The sequence below is a fragment of the Dryas octopetala genome, chromosome 3, assembly GCF_963921425.1.
Source record: "Dryas octopetala chromosome 3, drDryOcto1.1, whole genome shotgun sequence".
Classification (NCBI taxonomy): Eukaryota; Viridiplantae; Streptophyta; class Magnoliopsida; order Rosales; family Rosaceae; genus Dryas; species Dryas octopetala.
Window position 1 is genome coordinate 8117522 of NC_141368.1, and position 23922 is coordinate 8141443.

At 33.2% G+C, this 23922-nt stretch overlaps 1 protein-coding gene across 1 annotated transcript; it reads left to right on the forward strand.

The window, feature by feature from the left end:
* The first annotated feature begins 16697 nt into the window (after positions 1-16697).
* Positions 16698-19510, forward strand: LOC147290426 (transcription factor MTB1-like). Its single transcript, XM_086235025.1, has one exon. The coding sequence runs from the start codon at positions 17384-17386 to the stop codon at positions 19217-19219; it is 1836 nt and encodes a 611-aa protein (XP_086091151.1). The 5' UTR covers positions 16698-17383; the 3' UTR covers positions 19220-19510.
* The last annotated feature ends 4412 nt before the right edge of the window (positions 19511-23922 follow it).

Here is a 23922-nt window from a genome sequence, read left to right on the forward strand (position 1 = left end):
AGTATGATATAGTATTAATAACATTCACTTATATTATGATACATTGAATTGGTTAAACTACTTGACAGTATATCAATTACACAGAATAATTTATCCACGAAAAAAGACACACAGGCGCAACGTGCAAAGTTTATGAAAATTAAATGTTAGTCACACACGATGCATGTTCTACACGTGCAGGAGCTTTCAATTACGTTATGATCATTTATGAGTTATGTCAGCCATTAAGTTAAGGAGAGGAAAGCTATTCAAACCACCCACGTGCTTTGCACCTTCCACCTTCCACCTTCACTGCCCTTTATTAGGTGCGTGACTGCGTGCCCCAACTAAAGAATTTGACTATGTCCATGCACAAGCTTTAGCCTTTACTCCCTTTTAGAATATGTAGCTAGCTCACAACATTTTGATTATCTCACTTTTATATATAATATAGCATTTGTTGGTTTAGAAAAAAAATATATATATATATACAATACAACATTTGACCACAGGAAAGGTGTCACCTCAATTAGAATATCTTTTTATTAAAAAAATTATAATTTTTTTAATAGGACAAATATTATCATTAATAATCAAACAAACACGTAAATTAAGGATGTTAAACAATGTAAGATTATAAATCTAGTTCTTGGATGAGATTCTCTTAATTGATGTTTCTATTATGTCATTTGATCAATGATTAAACCGTTGAAATATTTAGTAGTTTTGAAACTATAAAAATTTAGGGCCCGTCTGGTAATGTTTTACAGAATAATTTTCTAAAAATTGTATTGTAAAATGAAAATGACAAATTAAATTTTGCATTCTCAAAATGAGAAGGCGTCTGATAGTGTAATTGAAAAACAATTATATAAAACAAAAATAATGAAAACACATTTGATATTAACCAATTATTACAACCAAATAATTATATTTACAAAAGATATTAATTATAAATTAGTATTAACCAATTTCATAAAATATATAATTAAAAAAAAGAGAAGTTTCATAAAACACAACCCACTTCGGCCGACGCGACTACTTTAGAGGTGGAAGAGTTGTTAGTGACCGTATTATTAATGGAGACAAGACTGCAAGTATCTATGATCTAGTTGAACGGATGCGTTTTCTCTATGTAAGGGTTGTTAAGACTCGTGAGTTTCCTCCCATGGATATTACAGACAGTCTTGATCTATTTATTGAAGCGATAATTGAAAACTATAGAGAGATTACAAAATATATATTTGAAGAGATGGGTGGAGAGATAGATAGAGAGAGAGAGAGAGAGAGAGGAATAGAAGAGAGATGAAGAAAGATGGGTGAGGTGGGTAGCAGCGGGGGGTAAGGTTGCCGCCGGAGGTGGAGAGGAGGTGCAGATCACATGTTTTTTCATTTATTTTTTTTTCAGTTGTAATTTTTTTTTTCATTTGTATCTGTGTTCTCTATATTTTCTAAATTTACTGAAAACATCATTTAGTCTTTTTCTGAATTTATATTGTAAACTAGAAATTCTATTTTGTATTTTTCAAAAACTGTTTTCTTAATATGGCAACCAAACGCATTTTTGTCATTTTTTGAATTTGTAAAATGAAAAACTGTTTTGTAAAATGTTACCAAACGTATAGGGTTTCGATTTAACATTATTTTTCATTTACCTTACCATTACCATCTCTATTATTTAATTTAGGGTTTCGTTCATATTGTATTTAATTCATTTGGTATTTTATGTCGTGTCTGATGGGCTGTTCATTAATTACGATTCAATTTGTATATTTTGGTGAATATTAGCCCAACTCATAAACTTTATCTCTTATTTTTATCAATCTAATTTATTTTCGTACTCATATCATATTCATATTGTGTTCATGTTGCGTTGTTTTCAAATGTGTCATGTTCATGTGGTTTTCGTGTCCACCGACTTATTTTACACATATACATTGAAATTAGACTTTTGCAAACAATAGGGAATCTTACAAATTAGAAGCCATTCATCTCATTTCAGGCAAAGCCGGTGTGGCCTGTCCTGTGAATCTGTGATAACTGTGTGATGCTGGGTCTTGGAGTCTCAGACTATTAGTGGGGCCCACCTACGGACCTAAGAAAGGGTCACGTCCCAGTTCCCAATCCCCCAATGGTGCACGTGAACCACGTAACCTCTAAACGTAGCTCTAGATGCCCACTAGTCACTGCTAACGATAGTAATAGACCAAAATACCCTCCATTATTTTGTACTGACCCGGGGCAGTTGTGGAATGTCCGCCCGTACGTAGACGGTGACGTTTAATAGAGGTGTGACACATTACCTCTCACGTGAGCCCCACCTTGTTGTTGTAGTCTTGTGTGGCACGTCAGTGACAGTTTTATAAAGATAGCATTTCTCACGTGTGCTACTACAAAATGTTCAACCGACGTTGTAAGCCAAAACTGTGTGCTACTTGTGCTCTTTACTGTACACGTGTCGTCATTGTCGTGCTCTCTGTTGCGTTAAATTTAATTAAAAGGGTTTATTCATATTTAGTATTTAAATTTTAACTCTTATCTTAATGTATTATTTAAACTTTTATTTGTCATAATTAAGTATCTAAATTTTTATTTTGTGTCTAATAGGTACTAAAATGAATTTCTGTTAAAATTGTCAACAAAAGTTAGGGGCAATATAGTCAAAATATATTTTAATTATTTTCTTTATATGTTTAAAATTATTAAAAAAAAACAGAACAAACAAAAAAAATTAAAATATAAAATTAAAATATAAATATAAATTTTTTGAAGTGACTATATTGCCCCTAACTTTTGTTGACAATTGTAACAGAAATTCATTTTGGTACCTATTAGACACAAAATAAAAGTTTAAGTACTCAATTGGGATAAATAAAAGTTTAGGTATCACATTAAGACAATGGTCAAAGTTTAGGTACTAAATATAAAAAAAAAACTTAATTAAAAACAGCTTTCACGGCCAAAATAAATTTAAAATTAAAAAGAGCTTTCATTAAGTATTGTTTTTAATTTCGGTTTTATTTATTATCACTATTTATTTTCTTATCTTCTTCTCTCTCTATCATTTCTCTCAATTCTGTCTTTTTTCCATAAAAAAAACTATGTACAGAATAACAATAATTAAAGAGGTAATATAATTAACTCTTCCATAAGACCATTTATGGTAATTTCTCTATATTTTCTTAAAAAATAAGATAAATTTTTTAAAAAGTAGAATTTGGGGAATGATTCTCTAATGCTAAAGTTGAATTTCTCTAAATCATATAAAATTTGACCTTTGGAGATTTAGGGAGCTTCACTTATTCGAGAAACTTCTTTGTGTAATCGATATAGCGCTATGTGGTGTAATCAGTATATGTGTCATAATATGGGTGAATGTTATTAATATTATACCTTACTAAATAAACATATCCTCCAATAATACCTTCTTACACGTTGGATTGGTTACACCACGTGGCGATGTATCAATTACATTGAAAAAATTCTCCAACTATTCAACTTGATTTGAAAAATATTTTGGAAATATCTCAAATTTGAAAATTTTTTAGAAAATTGTTAAAACTATATTTTATGTCATTTTTCCCTAAATATAAATTTAGGAAGAGATTTAGGGAATGACTGAAGATGCTCTAACATCTCAATTTCTATTCTCAACTCCAAATCAAGGATTCTATTGTGATAGTGGTGATTTTTATAACTTTTTTTCCTTTTAATATGATAAACACCAAGGAGTTAAATTTCGTTTTTGGAGGGTATGAAAATCTTAACACGAGTTAATCACTTTTTCGTCAATATTTCGCCGAAATTTTTGACATTTGGCGAAATTTCCCTCACAGAAGTCCTCCTTGCTGGCGTGTGACTGGACCACCGATTCCAGCCAGATCTGGGCGGCCCAAGAAAGGGAGAAGAAATCGGGGAGGGAGAGAAGAAGGAGGAACTGAGGAAGAGAAGAAGGAAGAGATCGGGTGGAAGGAGAGGGAGGAGAGAGAACAGAGCGACTAGATTGGGAGGAGACTAAGAAAGAGAAGAGAGCGACTGACAGTGAAATGAGAGGGAAGAACTCATACCTTATTATGGTAAATTACATGTAAGTCCAATCTCTAATGCTTGGGCGATGGGCATTATTGGAAGATCCCTTCATGTTTTTTGGCATATTCACAGTAGTAAGCACATAAAGATGAATATGATTATGTCGTATGTAACTTCATTTGTGAGTCCATGAACCCTATGACATCATATGTTAATTGACCAAAATACCCTCAACTTCATTCATAGAAATTGTGTTTCTTAATTAATGGGTTTACAACAAGGTGTTAAATTTCGATTTTTTGGGATGTCGAAATCAAAACCCATATTTGTTAACTTTTCGTGATAATTTTGTCGAAATTATTAAAATTTCGCTAAAATCATCGAAATTTCTGCGAAATTTTCAGCAGGTGAGATAGAGGGAGAAAGAGAGGACTGGTTTTGGGTTTTGGAAGGCTGGATTTTGGGAGAAAAAGATGGTTTTGGGAGAAAGAGGCGGCGGCGGCAGGGGGCGACAGGGGGGAGATGAGGGAGAAAGGGAGGTAAAGGTGAAGGTGAGGGTGGGTTGGTGATGGAGATGCAGAGAAAGAGAGAAGCACAATAGAAAGAACAAAAAAAAAAACTAGAAACTTGGAGACCACAGTGTACACCTAAAGTCAACTTTGGAATTTATGAATAAAAAATTGGATATGGGGAATACTGCTCATATCATTTCCAAAAGAAAATCCAACTGTTGGCCAAGTCCAGCTAAAAAAGTGAAGCGTAGGCCTAGAAATCAAACCCCATATGCTTAATGTAATGGGAATGGAGAGTGGAGACACGGGGGAAAAGGAAGGAAAAAGAAAAAAAGGAAAAAAAATTAAAAGGTTTAGAGTTGATTGGGGTTTAGGACATTTGGGCAATTGTAAAGAAAAAAAATGGTTTGGGGTTTCGTTTGGCTATTTTGGAGTTTGTTTAGTTATTTTTAAACCCTAAACTAGTAAACTCTAATATATTTCTATATAAAAAATAATTAAAAATACCCTAAAAGACCTAAATCCTAATATCATATATCATATCTTAAACAATATAGAGTACCAATTATAAAATATATAGAATTTAGTGTATAGATTATAAAGTATAAATAATATACTAATTTCATTTATTCATTATACTAATTTTATTTAACAGTATTTGTCTCCAGCGCACATTATATTCATCTTATATTACATGAAACCTACTATATAATTTGGTTTCTTCAATGTTTTTTTATCAATTTAGTAGATAATATGTAAAATAAATATATGGTAAAGTTTCATCCAAAATTTTCATATTCGTCGTTTCCGTCTAATTTTTGTCGAAATTTAAAAATCTTTAAAATTTTTGTCTAAATTTTTATCGAAATTTCCTTGAAACCCGAAATTTTATTCATTGGTTTACAATGACTCCCAATCTTTCAGGGGTATTTTGGACAATGTAGGTGTAGTTCTGCCAATTAGTTTAAAATATGAAGGCTACCATCACAAAATACAAATATATATCCATATATAGCCGAATAAGAGATAGTCATGGGAGGAAAAGGAAGAAAGAAAAGAAAAGAACAAAAAAAGAAAAGAAAAGAAAAAGGTTTGGGGCCTTTGGGCAATTGGAAAGAAAAAAAAAAGGTTAAGGGTTTGGGGTTTTGTTTGAGGACTTTGTGGTTTGGTTTGGCTTTGTTGAGGTTTCGTTTAGTTGTTTTTAAACTCTAAACCCTAATATATTTTTATATAAAAAATAATTAAAAATACCCTAAAGAGCTAAACCTTAATATCTTATACCATATCCTAAAGAATATAGAGTATAGATTATAGAGAATATAGGGTTTAATGTATAGATTATAGAGTATAAAGAGTATTAGGGTATATAGAGTATATATGGTTTAATATTAGAATTTAGTATATAAATTATAGAATATAAAAAATATACTAATTTCATTTATTCATGAATAATTATACTAATTTTATTTAACAGTATTTATCTCCAGCGCACATTCTATTCATCTTATATCACATGAAACTTACTATATAATTTAATTTATTAAATGTTTTTTTATCAATGTAGTAGATAATATGTTAAATAAACATATGGTAAAGTTTCATTTAAAATTTCCGTATTTTGATAACAATTTCCGTCGTTTATGTCTAATTTTTGTCAAAATTTAAAATTCATCGACATTTCTATCGAAATTTTTGTGAAATCCGAAATTTTACTCTGTGATAAACACCACCATAAATACATAATATTTCTGAAAATAACATAATTTAATAGATTACTCTACAAATAACCGCATTAAAATTGTTATCACAACTTCAATTGTTAAGTGCGGTTTTGATTTACTTAACAAAGTTCTACTGCCAACATAGTGACTTCAAAGTTTCGAACTTAGCTAGTGAAATCAATATCTACAATATCAGAATGCGAGTAAAATGTTTAATATGATTAGAGTTGCTAAATTTTATGATACTAATTGTTGATGCAAAAATTCGTCTAATGTTGCAACAACTTAAGGTTAATGATGTGGATGACGATTTAGTCTTCTTGGAGGATGAAGAAGGGTGATAATGAGCTAACTTGCTAATGATCTCCAACAAAGATGACCTGCATGAACAAGAATTAAAGGAAGTAGCACTGGTGTGATACTAGCCAACTACACTCCAATGATTAAGTAAGTGAAAAGCAAGAGGAGGTGGTTGAGTAATAACAAGTAAGAACGAGTGATGAACTTATGAGAAATAGGAAGAACAAGGCAATATGTTTTGGGTTATTCTCGCAAGTGGGTGTGTTTTTGTTTAGGTTTTTGTGAACCCCTTCTTTGTGTACATAAGGTGACTTCTATAGGCAAAGAAGATGTGAAAGATAATTTACCTGCATGATGATGAACAGTGGAGAAGAGGCCACATCATTAGTTCGGAACAGTAGCATGCACACCAACCAAGCAAAGTAGCATTCAATATTGCATTGAATACAAATATGGCTTGGTGTGACGGGTTGCCTCAATAGTCATGGTTGGAGCTAGAGTGTCAGGCTTTATAGCATGTCATCTCTCAAACACTCAAGTGTGGCGGTTCATACTAGCTGGACCTTTTAGAATAACGGTACGTGGAGCAGAGCGGCTAAGCCAAACTAAACATACAATCTTACATACCCAAGTATAGGAATATCGAGTGGATAGATTGGTAATGCAGCTTGTAGTCCGAGCTGAATTGACTAGATAAACTCACAAATCTCCTAAGTATGAATTGGTCATCCTGGGTGATCAGATAAGTGAAACAATATATAGTTCGAGCCGAACTAGAGATCTTTGAAGGTAGTCCTTCGGGCTAGTATGGGAAGCTTGACGATCGAGCTGAGGTCGGTTCAAACTAGATGGTGTAAGCCGAGCTCATATACCATAATTGACGTCATATGTTGCTGAACTGGAATGATGGATTGGTTTGACCAAGTTAATCATTGTAAGGTTAAAATGTCTTGTGAGATCTGTCAGGCCACGTGGGAGCAAGTGATTAGTTGCTGAATCCTCGTGGATTTATCCACAAACACTAATAAATGAGATTCATAGTGAATTTAAATTTAAATAAATAACACAGTATTACCACATTTGGTGAATCTAACATTCTCACAAGATGATAAATAAAACATAGTAAATCAGTAAATGGAGCATTGCATGCTGAATTAATGCTACTACATATGCAGAAAAATGTCGTTGCATTTGGCTCATATATAGATTATTATGTCTTGGTTGCATATATCAAAGGTAGAGAAAAATTTGCATGTAACGAGTGTATATACTCTTCCTCTCACAATAAATGATCACATGACTAATATATGAGGATATGTTATGAGAGTGTGTGGTGAAGCCACAACAAGACCATAGGGGACACACCCCCCCCCCCCCTCTCAATTCTTAGATTTGTTTTTTCGTTTTAAATTTTAAATATTTATTTATTTTTATGTATGTATATTACAAAATTTACATCTAAGTGCCCCATCTCAAGTGTCTTCTTTCACTTCCTCTCTTACTCTCATATTAATTCTTTTAAACCTTTCTTACTTTGGGTGTGATCATGTAACAAATTTAATATTAGATAGAGTACAAAATTAAGAAGTTCTCTAACAAGACAAAAAAAAAAAGCTTGAATTGTCACTTTAAAAAAAAATAGCTTGCATTGTTTAGGTGCCCCAATTGTAAAAATTTTCTGGCTCCACAACTGCATTATATGCAAGTTTTTCTCATAAAAAATATAGGCACGAGGAATTAAGACTACTTAGAGGTTGGATTACACTACTAGTCAACATAGCTTTCAGCTCATCAATTTGTGGCCCTCCCGATCTTCCAACTTGCAATGGTCCATATTTTCTTGACAGAAAAAGGCCATGGTCATCCACACGCCCATATATGGAAATATCCCAGATAACCTTCTCTTGTAGCATACTATTAGTAGCCATACATATTCATTCTTATCTGCCCATTAGATAGCATTGAAACAACAACCAACAACGCCAACAAAATATCAATAAATACTTACCGACATTTCCAACATTAATGTTCTATTTGGTCAACAAAATTTCATATATTATTGTAATGAAAGCAAGAGATTCCATCACAAATTTCAAAATTGTAGATTACATTTAACTAATGTGGAGTGCTTTTTGTTCATATTGGAATTTATTGACATATCTATGCAAAGGCAATGGGATCTATCGGTCCTCCCTATTAATTTGATTCGGTAATTTCATTTATTATTTTATCTTTTTTTTTAGGGATAAATACAAAAAAAGTCTACTAACTTTACAGTGAATTTCAATTTGGTTCACTAATTATAAAAAGTGTCAATTTAGTCCACGAATTCTTCAAATTGTATCAAACCAGTACAAACGTTAACTTCTATCCGAAAATTAACGAAATTGGTCACATGAAAATGTGATAAACAGACTAAAATGCCTTTGAAAATGTGGTCACTTACTGTGCACATGACAAGTTTTCGTTAAATAGTTCGATGAAAGTTAACGTTTGCACTGCTTTGGTACAATTTGAAAAATTTGTGGACCAAATTGACACTTTTAATAGTTAATGGACCAAATTGAAATTCATTGTAAAGTTCGTACACCATTTTGTATTTAACCCTTTCTTTTAAGTGAAAGTAATGTTTAGATGAAATCAATGATTAAAAGATACTAAAGTAGGCAATACTTACAATTTATTCTCTCATTCACAAAGGAAAATTATGGAACTTTCAATATTTAAATTTATTCTGAATTTACTTATTCATAACAAGTAATGTACTATCAGGTCTTCTTATACATAATTTAGTATTTAAAATTTAAAAAGAAAATTTGTGGCTAGCATTAATGATGATTCATAAAAGTAGCCATGTTGTATACCAATATGTGAAATGTAAAAAAATTATTATATGTGACCGTAACACTATGTGGTATGATGATATGATATTATCAATCTACTTATATTATAACACATGTATGATTTAAAGGATATTTTTTAAGATTTAAAGTTTTAAAAATTAATTATTATATACGTATTATAATTTAATTAAGTGGATTAGTAATATCACGTCATTATGTGAGATGATATTACGGTCACACGTAATAATTTCTCAATGATGTGGCTACTAAGGACAGATGGACAAAGGAACAAGGGTGGTCGCCTGACTACCCGCCCGTTGGAAAATCCTTGCACAAATCTTGGGTTTGACCCCCTGGACTGACCACCCCACCTGAGAGCACATCGTTCTCCCCTTTCTAAAAAAAAAAATCATCCTAAAACAAGTAATTGATTAAATAAGCAATCAAGAAAACTGAGTAATTGGCGCCTCTCTTTCCCCTTTTCTCAATAGCTGGATAATTGAAGCCAAAAATAATAATAATAATAATTGATTGACGCCTCCCCATCTCGATCCCCTTCTAGCTTCTAGGTAATTAATCCAAGCCCAAGGCGACCAAGGCACATACCTTAGAACAATTGCCTCATTTAGATATAAAGTCTTTTATACGTTTTTCTCTAATTTGTGTATTCTTTGATGCATACAATTAAGTTTGATCCTCGCATGATTATGGCTTTCTAATTGCTTGAATGTAGGAGTGGAATCTAGTTGATGGTGAATAGGCATAGCTACAGATAAAGCAAACAGATGAAATACAATCCTTTATTTGTTTTTGAGTGATCTTCTCTCTAATTAAAGAAATAAATGTTTATCAAAATTTCAGACTAGTGAAGACAGTTGACTAGTTGAGGTAACTATCAGGTAAAGTTTTTGCCTGAATTAATGCAGTATGTTTGTGAAAGATGTAAACATAGTATTAAGCTACCTAAGTTAATTAATATATATGCATAAATGGTTAATAATTGATTAATTGGATTTTTAATTGATTATTTTGTGAATGTAATTGATTAATATATATAGTTTTTATTTTGTTAATTGGTTAAATATGTATAATGTGTTTTGAATTGAACTACTACTGTTTAATTTTTTAGTGTTATTTTCCTAAAAAAATTTATATAAGTTTTACACTATGACCCCTTGGGATAAAATTTCTGAATCCATTACTGGTGACTATGTGCGTGCTATACACTTCGTCTGTGTGCTTTGTGTCTTCTACTTATATTTTTGGCCATACCTGTGTCTTGTGCTTGATTGAATCGAAATCTTGTGCCAATAGCACACAGTCTCACATTTTCAAAGCTATTTTACTTTAATGTATAGTAATATTAAAAAATAGGTGGATAAATAACGAGAGATGCTAAAAACATATCTTGAAGTTGGTTCATTTTAAATAAAGTCAATTTCATTTAGAACCCTAAAGTTTGGCCTAATTGCAACTAGACTCCACATATTTCATTAATAACACGTACACTCCTTGCCATTAGTCAATTTTAACAAAAAATGTTAGTTGACCATTTGTGACTGACATTATATCATTCTTACCCCCTTCATCATTAAAAGAATAAAAGGTAAAATAAATTCCATCTATTTCATTAAATAAAAGATAAAAATACATCATACTAAAAAAAAAATTCCATTGAGCCCACTTTGAATAATCCCTCTTTTGTCCAATTATTACCGATCTAATCATGAAAAGCTAATTTTTCAACTAATGTAATTGTTTTAACTAACTAAGAAAGAATTTGCAAATTGATAAAACTCGAGGGACAAGATGTACTCTTACAACTAAGGTTCAAATAGATATCCATTATGTTTGAAAGGTCAAACATTCATGATCTGGATGTGAATGAGTCGAATTATTTATCACTCGATCTATTAGTGAATTATTTAAAATATATCATACAAAAAAATTAAAAATATAAAAAAGACCCTAAAAAATCAACTCATAAATTTACACGCAATCCAAAAGAAAATTGAAGATCGCTAATGAGTGAGGCACTAAGGCGAGCGATTCAAGTTCACAGAAGGTTGGTGACAAATCGGCGTTATTAGGAAGCTTAGAAATGGAGGCGGCCATCTCCTGATTCACATAGCTTTGTTAAACTTATGTTTTTGTGTCTCATTTTTTTTATAGGGTGAAGGTTTAGGTTTGGATTTTTATGAAAATAAGAAATGATATAGAAAAGAAATATCTTTGTGCGATGAAAAGATAGTGTTACCCTTTTGACTGTTAATTTGAGTTAAATCCTGTTAAATATAAGGAGTGTGCGTGCCATTAATCAAACATTTGAGTCTGATTGTAATTAGGCCAAACCTCAGGGGGTCTAAATAAAATTGACCCTTTTAAATATGTATGTTGTGTATCTAAATATTCTTAGCAAGTGGTTGAATGCTTGATGCAGCGAGAGTTCAAATGCTTCGTTTGTAATTATTGTCAATTATAACTCATAATTACATAAAGGGAAAATTTTAGCAAAGTGACTCAAACTATATCTTATTTTGTAGTTGAGGTCTTGGAGGATGTCACATTCATTTTAGTTCAATTAAGGACCATAATTTTATGTTTGTCTCAATTAACGATTTTTCATTAACTCTATCATAACTTTCGTAAAAAAATTTATTTTAAGGTTAAAAACGTCTATTCACCTAAACAATAATTATAATAAAATAAGAGGGTTGCTATTTGCACACTTTTTTTTTCTTTTTGCACACCATTTTTCTCTTTTTTTCTTCTACACACCCCGCACACTCACCTCAAATTCAAAACATCTCAATACACACCCAACCCATTACCAAAATACCCTCATTTCAGTACACACCTCATCATTCTAACACACCCCATTACCAAGATGGTAGTGGTGGTGGCTGTTTTGGCTTAGGTAGGGGGAAGAAGAAGGTGGTGGTGGTGGCTGTTTTGGTGGTGCTGTGGTGGTGGTGGTGCATGCAGAAAGAGAGAAGGAAGAAGCTGGTTAGTGGTGGCTCAGGTAGGGGGAAGAAGAAGAAGAAAAAAAAAAAACGGAAGGGGGTATAAACGAGAGAAAAAAGAGAGGAAAAAAAAGGAGGGTTGTATGGTCTTTTTTTTTTGTTTATTTTTTATAGGGGTGTGCAAAAAGAAAAAAAAAAAAAAAAAAGGTGTGCAAATAGTAGCTCTCTAAAATAATACCAAAAAATTATAAAAAATTTCAAAAAAAAAAAAATGTTGAAACCCTCCCACCCTTACCCCACCTCTCTATCCTCTCCGGCCCCCAATAAGCCCTCACCGTCAGTGACCCCCTCTATTGCATCTCTCTCTCACTTTATTTTGCTCTCTCACTTTGTTTCTTTGTTTCTTTGTTTCTTTCTCTCTCTCTCTCTCACTGCATTCTCTTTCTACTGTCGGACCCATTTTGGATAACTTTGATGGTGGTTTATATTCATTGAGCATGAATTTGGATTAATGGGTATGTTAAATTTTGGTTGTCTTATGATGGGTTTGCTTCAGATTTACAAAGAGGAGAGAGAAAGAGAGTGAGAAAGAGAAAGAGAAAAAGAGAAAGAGAGTTAGAGAGTGAGATGTGGCAGTGGGGTTGCCGGCGCGAAGAAGGGGATCGCCGGTGGTGGGGGCTTGCTGGTGGCTGGAGAGGGCAGGGAGGTGGGGATGGCAGGGGTGGGGCTGAGATGGTTTCTGCATTTTTTCTTTTAGTTTTAAAACTTTTTTTTATAATACTTTTAGTTTTATTTTTATAAATATTTTTGAGTTAAATACAAAAATGGTCCACGAACTTTACAGTGAATCTCAATTTGGTCCATGAACTTTGTAACTTGTATCAAAGCAGTACAAACGTTAACTTCCATCGAAAAATTTAACGAAAACTGGTCATGTGCACAGCAAGTGACCACATTTTCAGAAACATTTTCGTCTGTTCATCACATTTTCATGTGACCAACTTCGTTAATTTTCTGATAAAATTTAGCGTTTGTACTGCTTTGGTACAACTTGGAAAGTTTGTGGACCAAATTGACACTTTTTATAGTTAGTGGATTAAATTGAGACTCATTGTAAAGTTTGTAGACTATTTTTGTATTTAACCCAATATTTTTTAATGTGATGAAAAAGACGATTTTATCCTTAAAATGTCATCACGTGCAGGTCACATGATCAATTTTTAATAGAAGTTAGGACAACATTGACTATAAATCCTTAATTGAGACAAACAAAAAATTATGATGCTTAATCGGTACAAAATGAATGTGGCATTCTCAACTACAAAATGAGATAAAGTTGAAGTCCTTTAATTAAAATTTTTTCTTACTTAAAAGTAGTCAATTATACATATTACACGTAAAAATGTTAATATATAAGAATAAAAAATACACACAAATATATAACAAACATAAATCTTAAAAAATTATATTTGTTTCATTCTTACATCTTGGGAAATTATACTTAAAAAATTTATAAGTATGAAATTTTTTGTATTCATGCAACTATTTTTAGGTAAGTAAACATTATCTTGGGATTTTATTAAAGCAAACAAGTGGGGGAAAAAAGATGAACTAATTTAAATAATGAAAGTGTTGTGCAAAAGAAATATGAAAAGAAACCCACAATTAAGATCTTTAGCTAAGAATCATTTTCAACTTTTATATGGCTTTGATTCTACTCAATTAAGGGCCACCATTGTGATTATTATACCTCCTTACCTCCTAATGCTACTTTTAATTTTCATTAAGCTTCCTAACCTCAAACTTATCAAATTCTTTTGGGTTTTCTAGGACTTGTTTTCATCTTTTTGTTTAGCTTTCAACATCATGATGCCCAATGACGAAACATGATCAAATGCTTTACCCCGTTGGATTGTGTTTCTTTTCCGTAAATAAATCTTGGTTGCCTATGTTTTGTGGGACCCACACGGGTCAACCTCGTTTTACTTTTGGATAACCCTGCCAAGAACTATTCGGCACATGAACGAAGAAAATTCAATGGCATAAAAGACAACATACTCATCACTCAACACATTTATCCTTTATTTTTTTTAGTGTTCTTTAAAAGATCCACTTGTACGAGGGTATAACACACACAATTAATTTTTATATTTGTGTCCTAGAAAATAATTTTATTTTTTGTCCAACGATAATAAAGTAAAGAAGATTAAAACATGAAAATTGGAGGGTAAGAATATATGTTCTTAACCACTAAATTATAAGTTCTTATAAAAAAAATCTTTATATTAAACAGGCCATCAAATTGAATTCTGACTTGACTAAGAGAAGTAATATTAACTTATTTTATTCAAATTTGAACTTACTCTATACTTCATAAAGTAAATAAGATACTTAACATTTGGATTGATATATCATTTTGTAAACAAATATAACAACTCTAACATTTAGCATTATTCAGATAAAAAGCATTTAACATTATTGCTTGAAGTATTGTAATCATCTAATCTAGTCTGGCCTCCTAAACAATTTTTAAGAGTAACTACAATGAAATCATCTTAGTTATGATAAAAGCACTAAATCGATGTAGTGAATGAGTGGGCAAGTTATATGTTAGAAAAATATGATGTCCAAAAAAGCAAGTGGGCAAGTTAGATATGTTTATTTATTTATTTCTTGACTTCTCTTTTTGATCAGGTACATGTAGACATGTCTTTTTTAGTTTGAATACGATGACTTTAGGTGTATATATACATAAATAATTAGTGGAGAAATTATTGCCTGTAACAATAATGGAAAAATGCAATATCAACATCGAATAATTAGTACCATGTATTAAAAAGTATAAAAGGAATCCAGTTTCAAATCTCAAAAGATGGAGCATTAATCTATTTTCCTTGTAGGTAAAGAAAGGTAAGGAAATGCAACACAAGGACCTTCTTTTCTGATTCAGTGACATAAGGGTCTTCAAAGTTGTACCACAACCATTTTTTTCAACCTCCCATAGTCTTAAAAACTAATTTAAAATATGTGATACTGGTACTTGGTAATTATCTAAATCCAAGTAAGAAAAGAATGGATATACAACGAGTTTTAAATTTAAATATTTTTGTTTCAAATATTTAAGAATTTTAAATTTTAAATATTTAAACACAAATAATATTTTATTTTCAAACAAATTTTATGTTGTAGATAGTAAATCTAAATTAAACATTAAAAATATGACAACATAAATATCTTACAACTAATTAGTAGTAAGAATAAAAAAATAATAATAACAGTTAGTTGGTGCATGTGTTACAACTACAAGTTATTGCGTGCCGTTATTTCACGTGAGAATCACCAACTCTATTTTTTTTTCTATTGGCTTTATTGAAGAAATATTATCTAGACTTTAAGGTTTGTGTGCAGACACCGTCTAAACTAAAAAATTTTGGGTTTTTTTTTTAAAGTCTATTTTTTAAAATTTACTATTCATCCGGCCCACACACGCTACAGTAAAATACTGTAGCAGCCCACTTTTAAAAACCCGGTACTACAGTAACAGTGCTATAGTAACGCCGTTACTGTAGCGCGCTACAGTGTTTTTAAAAATGCCATTTTTTCCTTTATTTATTTATTTATTTTTCATTTCAGTGCCAATTGATACATAAACTACTAAAAAAAAAAAATCATAATTTAGATATTTTTCATTTCATAAACATGTTAAATAATAACTAATATAAAATATAAAAAATCAAGATGATACATCTATAATCTTTTACGTTTTAATAGTAAATATAATTGTTACTATCGAATAGTAACAATCACCTATTGCTACTGCCGGGCAGTGACAATCAAGTATTATCATTATTTGATAATAACAATCACTTATTGCTACTTCCTGGCAGTGACAATCCGGTATTGTTATTATTTGATAGTAACAATCACCTATTGCTACTGTCTGACAATAATAATCACATATTGAAGATAACTAATATATTTTGTTACTGTCATACAATAACAATCACCAAAATTCAAACCATAGAAAATTACAAAATTCAGAGACTAACAATCACCTGATTGCTACTGTCACACAGTAACAATCATCTAATTGCTACTGTCACACAGTAACAAATCAGGTGATTGCTAATTTGCTACTATCACACAGTAACAATCACCTAATTGCTACTGTCACAGTGACAATTATTATTTATTACCACTATCGAATAATTACTATTCTCACTGTGCTAAATGGTATTTCTGATAAAACCTTTTCTATTTTCTTATAGACCAACAAAAATAAGGCTGTTGAAAACAGGTTATAGGCTTATACTCAGGTGCTTGGGCTTTCGGCAAAACACAAACATCTTTGCCGACTACTTCTCAACGCCCCAACCAAGACCAAATTGACCCTCAGACTTTTAACCACAGTTAAACTTTAACCACGGTTAAAATTTAACCCCGGTTAAACTCAACCGCGGTCCACTTATGATTTAGGGGAGAGTCCAACATCAAAGAACGAGCAAACCCAGTTTCTCTCCTCTCTGATCTCCATAGCTTCGCTTTAAACAAAGCAAGGCCAAGCAAGCTTTTTTATGGCTTTGCTGGGCTCTCGTTACTGCTTTTGAAATAACTGACTGTTTGTCTTCCGGGAAAATAAAAATTTTGCCCCCCTTCTCGTTGCTCTGAACTGTCACTTTCCCGGGAATGTTTCCAGTACCCAAGACTCTTTTTCCTTTGCTGCCTTATCCAATCGTTTCCTCATGATCCCATTTCGCTTGCCGAAGCTGGTGTGTATTGTTTTCTCTTAACCCTTTGTGTGTTATCGATTGGTTTTGTTTGTGAGCTAGAATTATGGTTGTTTGAGATCTGAAATTGTAGCTGTGGTGGGTGTATTTGATTTGGATGAATGTATGAAATTTCTGCTTCGAGGCAAACCAAGAAAGGATTTTTCATGGTTTAGGTGGTGTTTGGGGCTGAGATTTGATCTGGGTATTGAAATTTCAAATTTTCTAGCTTTTGTATTTTGTGGGTGATTGATTTCTGCGATTTTTGAGATGAAGATTGAGATGGGTTTAGGTGGTGGGGTTTGGAATGAAGAAGACAAGGCTATGGTTGCTGCGGTTTTAGGCACTCGAGCCTTCGATTACTTGATCTCGAGCTCGGCTTCTTCGAATGAGAATTCATGCATGGGGTTAGGGACTGATGAGAATTTGCACAACAAGCTTTCGGATCTTGTGGAGCGTCCGAACGCGTCGAATTTCAGCTGGAACTACGCAATTTTCTGGCAGATTTCAAGGTCCAAGTCTGGGGATTGGGTTTTGTGTTGGGGTGATGGGTCTTGTAGAGAGCCAAAGGAAGGTGAAGAGTCCGAAGCCACAAGAGTTCTCAACCTTAGGCTTGAGGATGAGACCCAGCAGACGATGAGGAAGATAGTGCTTCAGAAGTTGCACATGCTGTTTGGGAGCTCTGATGAGTATAATGGTGCTCTTGGATTGGACAGGGTCACTGATACTGAGATGTTCTTGCTTGCTTCAATGTATTTCTCCTTTCCAAGAGGAGAAGGCGGCCCGGGCAAGTGTTTCGCTTCTGGGAAGCATGTGTGGCTCTTGGACTTGTTGAAATCGGGGCCAGATTATTGTGTCCGATCATTTCTAGCCAAGTCTGCTGGAATTCAGACAATTGTTTTAGTCCCAACTGATGTGGGTGTAGTTGAATTGGGTTCAGTGAGATTTATAGGTGAGAGTTTAGAAATGTTGCAGTCGATAAGGTCATTGTTTTCGACTCAGTCCTCACTACTCACGAGGGCTAAGCCAATGGCAGCCTTGCCGGTTTTGGGCAAGAAGAGAGATGACAGTGACCAGCTAACTAATTTGGGCCTTGTGGAGAGAGAGGAAGGAGTTCCCAAGATTTTTGGGCAAGATTTGAACTCAGGGAACTCAGGTCGGCCTCGCTACAGGGAGAAGCTTGCTGTTAGAAAGGTGGAGGAGAGGCCGTGGGATGTGTATTCAAATGGAAATAGGATTGCGTTTTCAAGTCCTCGAAATGGTATTCATGGTTCAAGTTGGGGGCAAATTCATGATGTGAAACAGGGGAGCCCAACTGAGATTTATGCTACTCAAAGCCCAGTGAGTAATTTACAAGAGCTTGTCAATGGGGTCAGAGATGATTTTCGGCTGAACCATTATCAACCTCAAAAGCAGGTGCAAATGCAAATTGACTTTTCAGGAGCCACTTCAAGGTCTTCTGTGGTTGCCCGACCCTTTGGTGCTGAATCTGAGAATTCAGATGTTGAAGCTCCATGCAAGGAAGAGCAGCCAGGCACAGCTGATGAAAGGAGGCCACGGAAACGGGGTAGGAAGCCTGCAAATGGAAGAGAAGAGCCCCTCAATCACGTGGAGGCAGAGAGGCAGCGGCGTGAGAAGCTCAATCAGCGCTTTTATGCTTTACGAGCTGTTGTGCCCAATATATCCAAGATGGACAAAGCTTCCTTGTTGGGAGATGCCATTGCTTATATCAATGAGCTTCAGGCAAAGCTTAAGATCATGGAAATAGAGAGGGAGAACCTTGGGGGCACTTCAAGAGATGCATCAGCTTTGGTGGCTAACTCGAGTGTGGAAATTCAGAACTGGGTTCCTGATGTTGATATTCAAGCTGGCCATGATGAGGTAATTGTAAGGGTGAGCTGCCCTTTGGATTCACACCCTGCATCAAGAGTCATCCAAGCATTCAAAGAGGCACAAATCAATGTTGTTGAGTCAAAACTTGCCACAGCAAATGATACTGTGTTTCATACATTTGTAATCAAGTCTCAAGGATCTGAGCAGATGACAAAGGAGAAGTTGATTGCAGCATTTTCCCGGGAATCCAACTCCTTGTCATCAGTTGGGTAGTACGAGATTTGCAATTGACATAGACCATAGGTATAATAGTGAAGAACCCATTTAAAAGTTTCTTCAGAGGTTTTGACATACAGCAGGGGATCCTAAAAGGAATAGCATTGCTAGCTAGAAGTAGAAAAATAACTACCTAATGACCAAGTAGGGGAGCAAATTTTCTGTGATTGTTTATAGCATACATATTCTGTCATAAGTATTTTTGCAAGGTCGATTACATTTGTAAGTTTAACCGACCCTTTTATTGTTGGTTATTAAGAAGCTGATAGATTTGTTTCGTTTTTTGAATGTTTGTTTCACTATGTCTTTTTATTTGCTCCGCTTATGCATCATACCTTATTGTTACTAGATATCAGCGATGCTTCTTGTGTCCTTAAAGGGATGAAAGGAAGTTATATATGAATTCTACCTTGAAATTCAATTATCTTGTTTATTCTTATCACCCTCTCTTTCATTTTCAATTCTGAATTGTAAACTTGTATGACGGACAATTTTGTTCCCAATTTTGCAAGGTACATCTGTTCTTCCTGTGATGGCACAGAAAATTTTGATGGCTTCATGAGTCTGGCTTTGCCTTTGTTTTAAGTTATCACTATCTTAGCTTTTTGAATGCATCTGCACTGAGAAACATTTATGAAATTTATGTACTAGTTTATCATCTTGTCCTTCTTCTTAATTCTCAGTTAATGGGTGAAGAAAGGGTTGGCAACTTGGTATCATGAACCAAGTGGCTCCAGTGATGCATATAATTCTGTCTTTTCATCATCATCTTTGCTTGAGGATGAGTTGATTTTTTCAGAAAAGAGAAATTCCAATGTTGCAAATAATTTCTTTTCCTGTCATGTCGAACACTGCAGAACTTGTACTAATTAGATTTGTCACTTTGTGGGCAGCAACATTTCTGAAATCTGGTGGTCAAGAAGTAAACAGAGGTGGACTTTTGGTAACATCTGGTTCACTGTTTATGGTTTACACATGTTTCATATTTCTTTCATAATTGAGATGCTGATATCTTAGTCAGTACTCAGTAGTGATAGGATTCTAAATTTTTTATTTTTTATTTTTCTAACTTACATGAGATGGAGGGACTTACATGTCCAGGATACTAGCTGTGCTATCTCTCTATCTCTCTCTCCTCTACTTCTTCTCCCTTTCTCTCTCTCTTGCCGTTACACAAGTCTGCCCTTATCACAGGGGCAGACAAGTTATTATGATTAGACACTAAAAAATAAAAAATAAAAATGGAGAACTATGTCCAATGACACATAAAAGTGTAAAACAAAATTTGGGACTCTTAGCATTTTCCATCTTAGTCAAGTGCTGTGGACCAGAAGAATTTAGTTCGGTCACATTTTCCTTATTGGTTCAGGCAGTTGCCATTCAGGAGAGGAGTAACCCAATAGGGCATTGGTTGAATAAGTCTTGTATATAGGTTCTGTTTGGTTGCTGCTGCATAGGTGAAAAATTTGCTTACTAATTTTCGTTCTTAAGAAAGCTGAAAATACTGGCTACAACTGCACAAACCAGATGTACACGGTTTTGGTAAATTTGATGTATTTGTGTTTTGCAGGGGACATTCTTAAATTCAGGTTTTTTTTTTTTTTCTCTTAAACTCAGTTTCTTATCTTTTCTCACTTGTTTTAGCAACCAAGTGAGCTTTGCATAGATGCACATGAAAAGGAGCAAGGAATAGATCCTGTTCTCAAATTCCGGGCCATCCCTTTCAATATTTCAACTTTCTATAAAGAAGTTGAGGTATCTCCCACCCTACCAGAAAAGAATTTGAGGGAAAAAAAGCAAAAAAAAATTGAGCCCATGGTTCAAGGAATTCAACATATATATGTAATTCAGAATGATTTGAGTGAAAGAATAAAGTCACTAGGCTCTTGTACAAGAATATATTTGAACAAAGTAACAAACAATTATGTGGTCCAATTGGTTGGAACTTTTATGTCTTTGACTCCCTCTCTGGTCTCTACCAATTGAAGCAGTAATGACAGAAATCATGTGCTGCATGTCTGCTCTAAAAAAGGCCAATGACTGAAATGTCGAAGGCCAAAAGAAAATATCCAAGAGGCTCTTGTCTAATCTGCCTGACTTAGGTTGTCTTATTTTTTGCGTGGAATTAAATGCCATCTTCGTTTGTTAGGACTTAGAACAAGAGATTCTTATGTACGAAAAATTATAAGATATAACTGATATATCGTCACGTGGTATAACTAATTCAACGTGTAAGGATATTACTGGACGATGTGTTTATATTAGTAGGATATAGTATTAATAACATTCACTCATATTATAACAAATAGACTGGTTATACCACGTATCAATATAGCGGTTATACAGAATAATTTATCCTTATGTACATGTGAGAGGTTGTTCAATGTGTGAGAGGAGTATACAAGATTGTTTTGACCTAAGACACAATGTTGTGCAGATAAACATTAGTCCAGTGAATAGTGCCGGATCTAGAAATTTATCTTAGGAAGCGCAATGAAGAAGAACCATGATATTTAGCTTAGAAACAATCTTTCTAAGATATTTTGTCGAACAATTTTACGCTACCCTCTAAGAAAAGAAATCAAAAAAGTTAAAAGACAATAATTTAAATTTAGTGGAGAAAAAGTAGTTTCATAAAGTCAACTGACTCTTGAGACGTGATATGACAAATCTAAGTATTAATATGTCGTCCTCTTATATTATAACATGTTTATTGATCACACTATGTGAAAATATTACGATTATATATATAGAGTAATTTTTTATGGATCAACACTGCTAGCTAGCGATGAATGGTGGAGAATTAAGCTCTAGATATATCATGTATTTCGATCCCATCTAAAATGTACCAAAAAAAACTTGCACCCCAAAACACAAACACCCCTACAAGTGTTTTATCCGCATAATTAATTTCAATTTTATTTTATTTTTTGCTGATTTGGTATTGGTTGTGAAATGCAAAAATGCTGAAACATGTGGCCAAATGGAGAGAGCCTCCACTCTACATGTTCATGTATGCTTTTAGGCGTTTGCTTTTGTGCCCACATCTCCAATTGCAGTATTGGGTCCATTTTTGGTTTTCCTTCTCTGACTTAATTTCATAGGTGCTGAAATGAAAAGTTCCACATATCATGCATGTCGTGTGGTGCCTGTTGCTTCAGAGCATAAAAGGCAGTGCATGCACGTGGATATTGTGGTAGATCATTAAGTGCATACTCTTTTAGGCCAACCTGCAAGTGCAAGCATGTGTACATATCTGCAACAAATTTTTGACGTAATTTGGATCCAATAATTGGGAGGAAAACGGAAAACCCACTATTTTTATTTTATTTTTTGTGTGGAAAAAACCCACATTTTAGATTTTGAAATGGTTCCCAATTCCATCATCTCTAGCCTGGATGGTACTGTTGACCAGTGACCAGTGTGGAGAGGAAAACCCATATTTAGATTAGATTATATTATAAAAGAAGGTATAGCAAAAACTCAATATTCAATGCATGCCAACCACTAGTCCACTAAACAATTGAGATTCCAAAGCTAGATTTCTGAGAAAATTATGATTTTGACTAATTTCATGCAGATTTTCAACAGATTAAATGGTACGTGCCAACTACTTGGTAAGCAAGTTTGAGACTTTCAGTCACCAACATATGATAGAGATATCAGCCTAGTTAACGTGTTATCTTGAAATTATATTTAAAATTAATATGTTTATAGGTTAAATAATTAATCTCTTTTTTGTGTTTATCTTCTAGTTGTGGTTCTATAGTAAAAGCAACATATACTGATTTTTAAAATAAAAACTAAGAAGTGAAAATTAAACAGTTGTAGATGTTTTTCTTTTCTACGAAAAACTTTACGATCTTAAATGGGATTTAGTTTCTAAATTTGATTTTATCTATTATCATCCTTTGTTTTTTAACTTCTTTCATCTCTCATCTATCCCTCTTTATATGATCTCTCATCTTTCTCCATTCTGTTTTTTTGGCCACTATCTTTCTCCATTCTTTAATTAAAAAAAACAAAAGAAAAAAAGTATGAATTATAAAGTTTTTAGTTACAATTTTGGGCTTAAAGGCTTAAAGTCACAACCTCTTAGCCCAACAAACTAAGCCCAAGATCCCTGGTCACATTCAAGGATATCAGTGGTTCTTCGTCCAAAATAAACTAATCAATTTAGAGGCTGAAAAAAAAAAAAAGATAAACAGCAATAACTTTGATAATACTGTAATACATTAATGATAATATAGATAATTTAAACATAAAATGTTTTTAAAGTCCAATTTTGGCACTTAATAAATATACTCAACAAATATTCTTAAATGTTAAAACGGTCCACTTAATAACAAATAAATTCTTTTTTTTTGAAAGGGCCCTCAAAATGAAAAAAAAAAAAACACGCTAAGGGCACATTAGTGCTGTGGTTGGTTTCCACTCTTCGACAAGAACTAGGCACCCACCATTCAATAGTGGCTTTGAAACTACGAACATGACAAGAGTTGATGTGACTCTATAAAGGTAATTTTTTATGTTTCATGAACTTTTGATATGTTTATGTAAAAAAAAAAAACATAATGTTATATAAGGTGATATTTTTTATCGGTGTAGTTGCACAATAAGCATAAACACTGTTGTATATTGACTAAAATTGTCACTGATAAACAGTGTAATATTCTAGAGGCAAGAAAAAAAATGTGACA

Coding starts and splice junctions, on each gene's coding strand:
- LOC147290426 (XM_086235025.1), top strand. CDS start 17,384: ATGAAGATTGAGATGGGTTTAGGTGGTGGGGTTTGGAATGAAGAAGAC.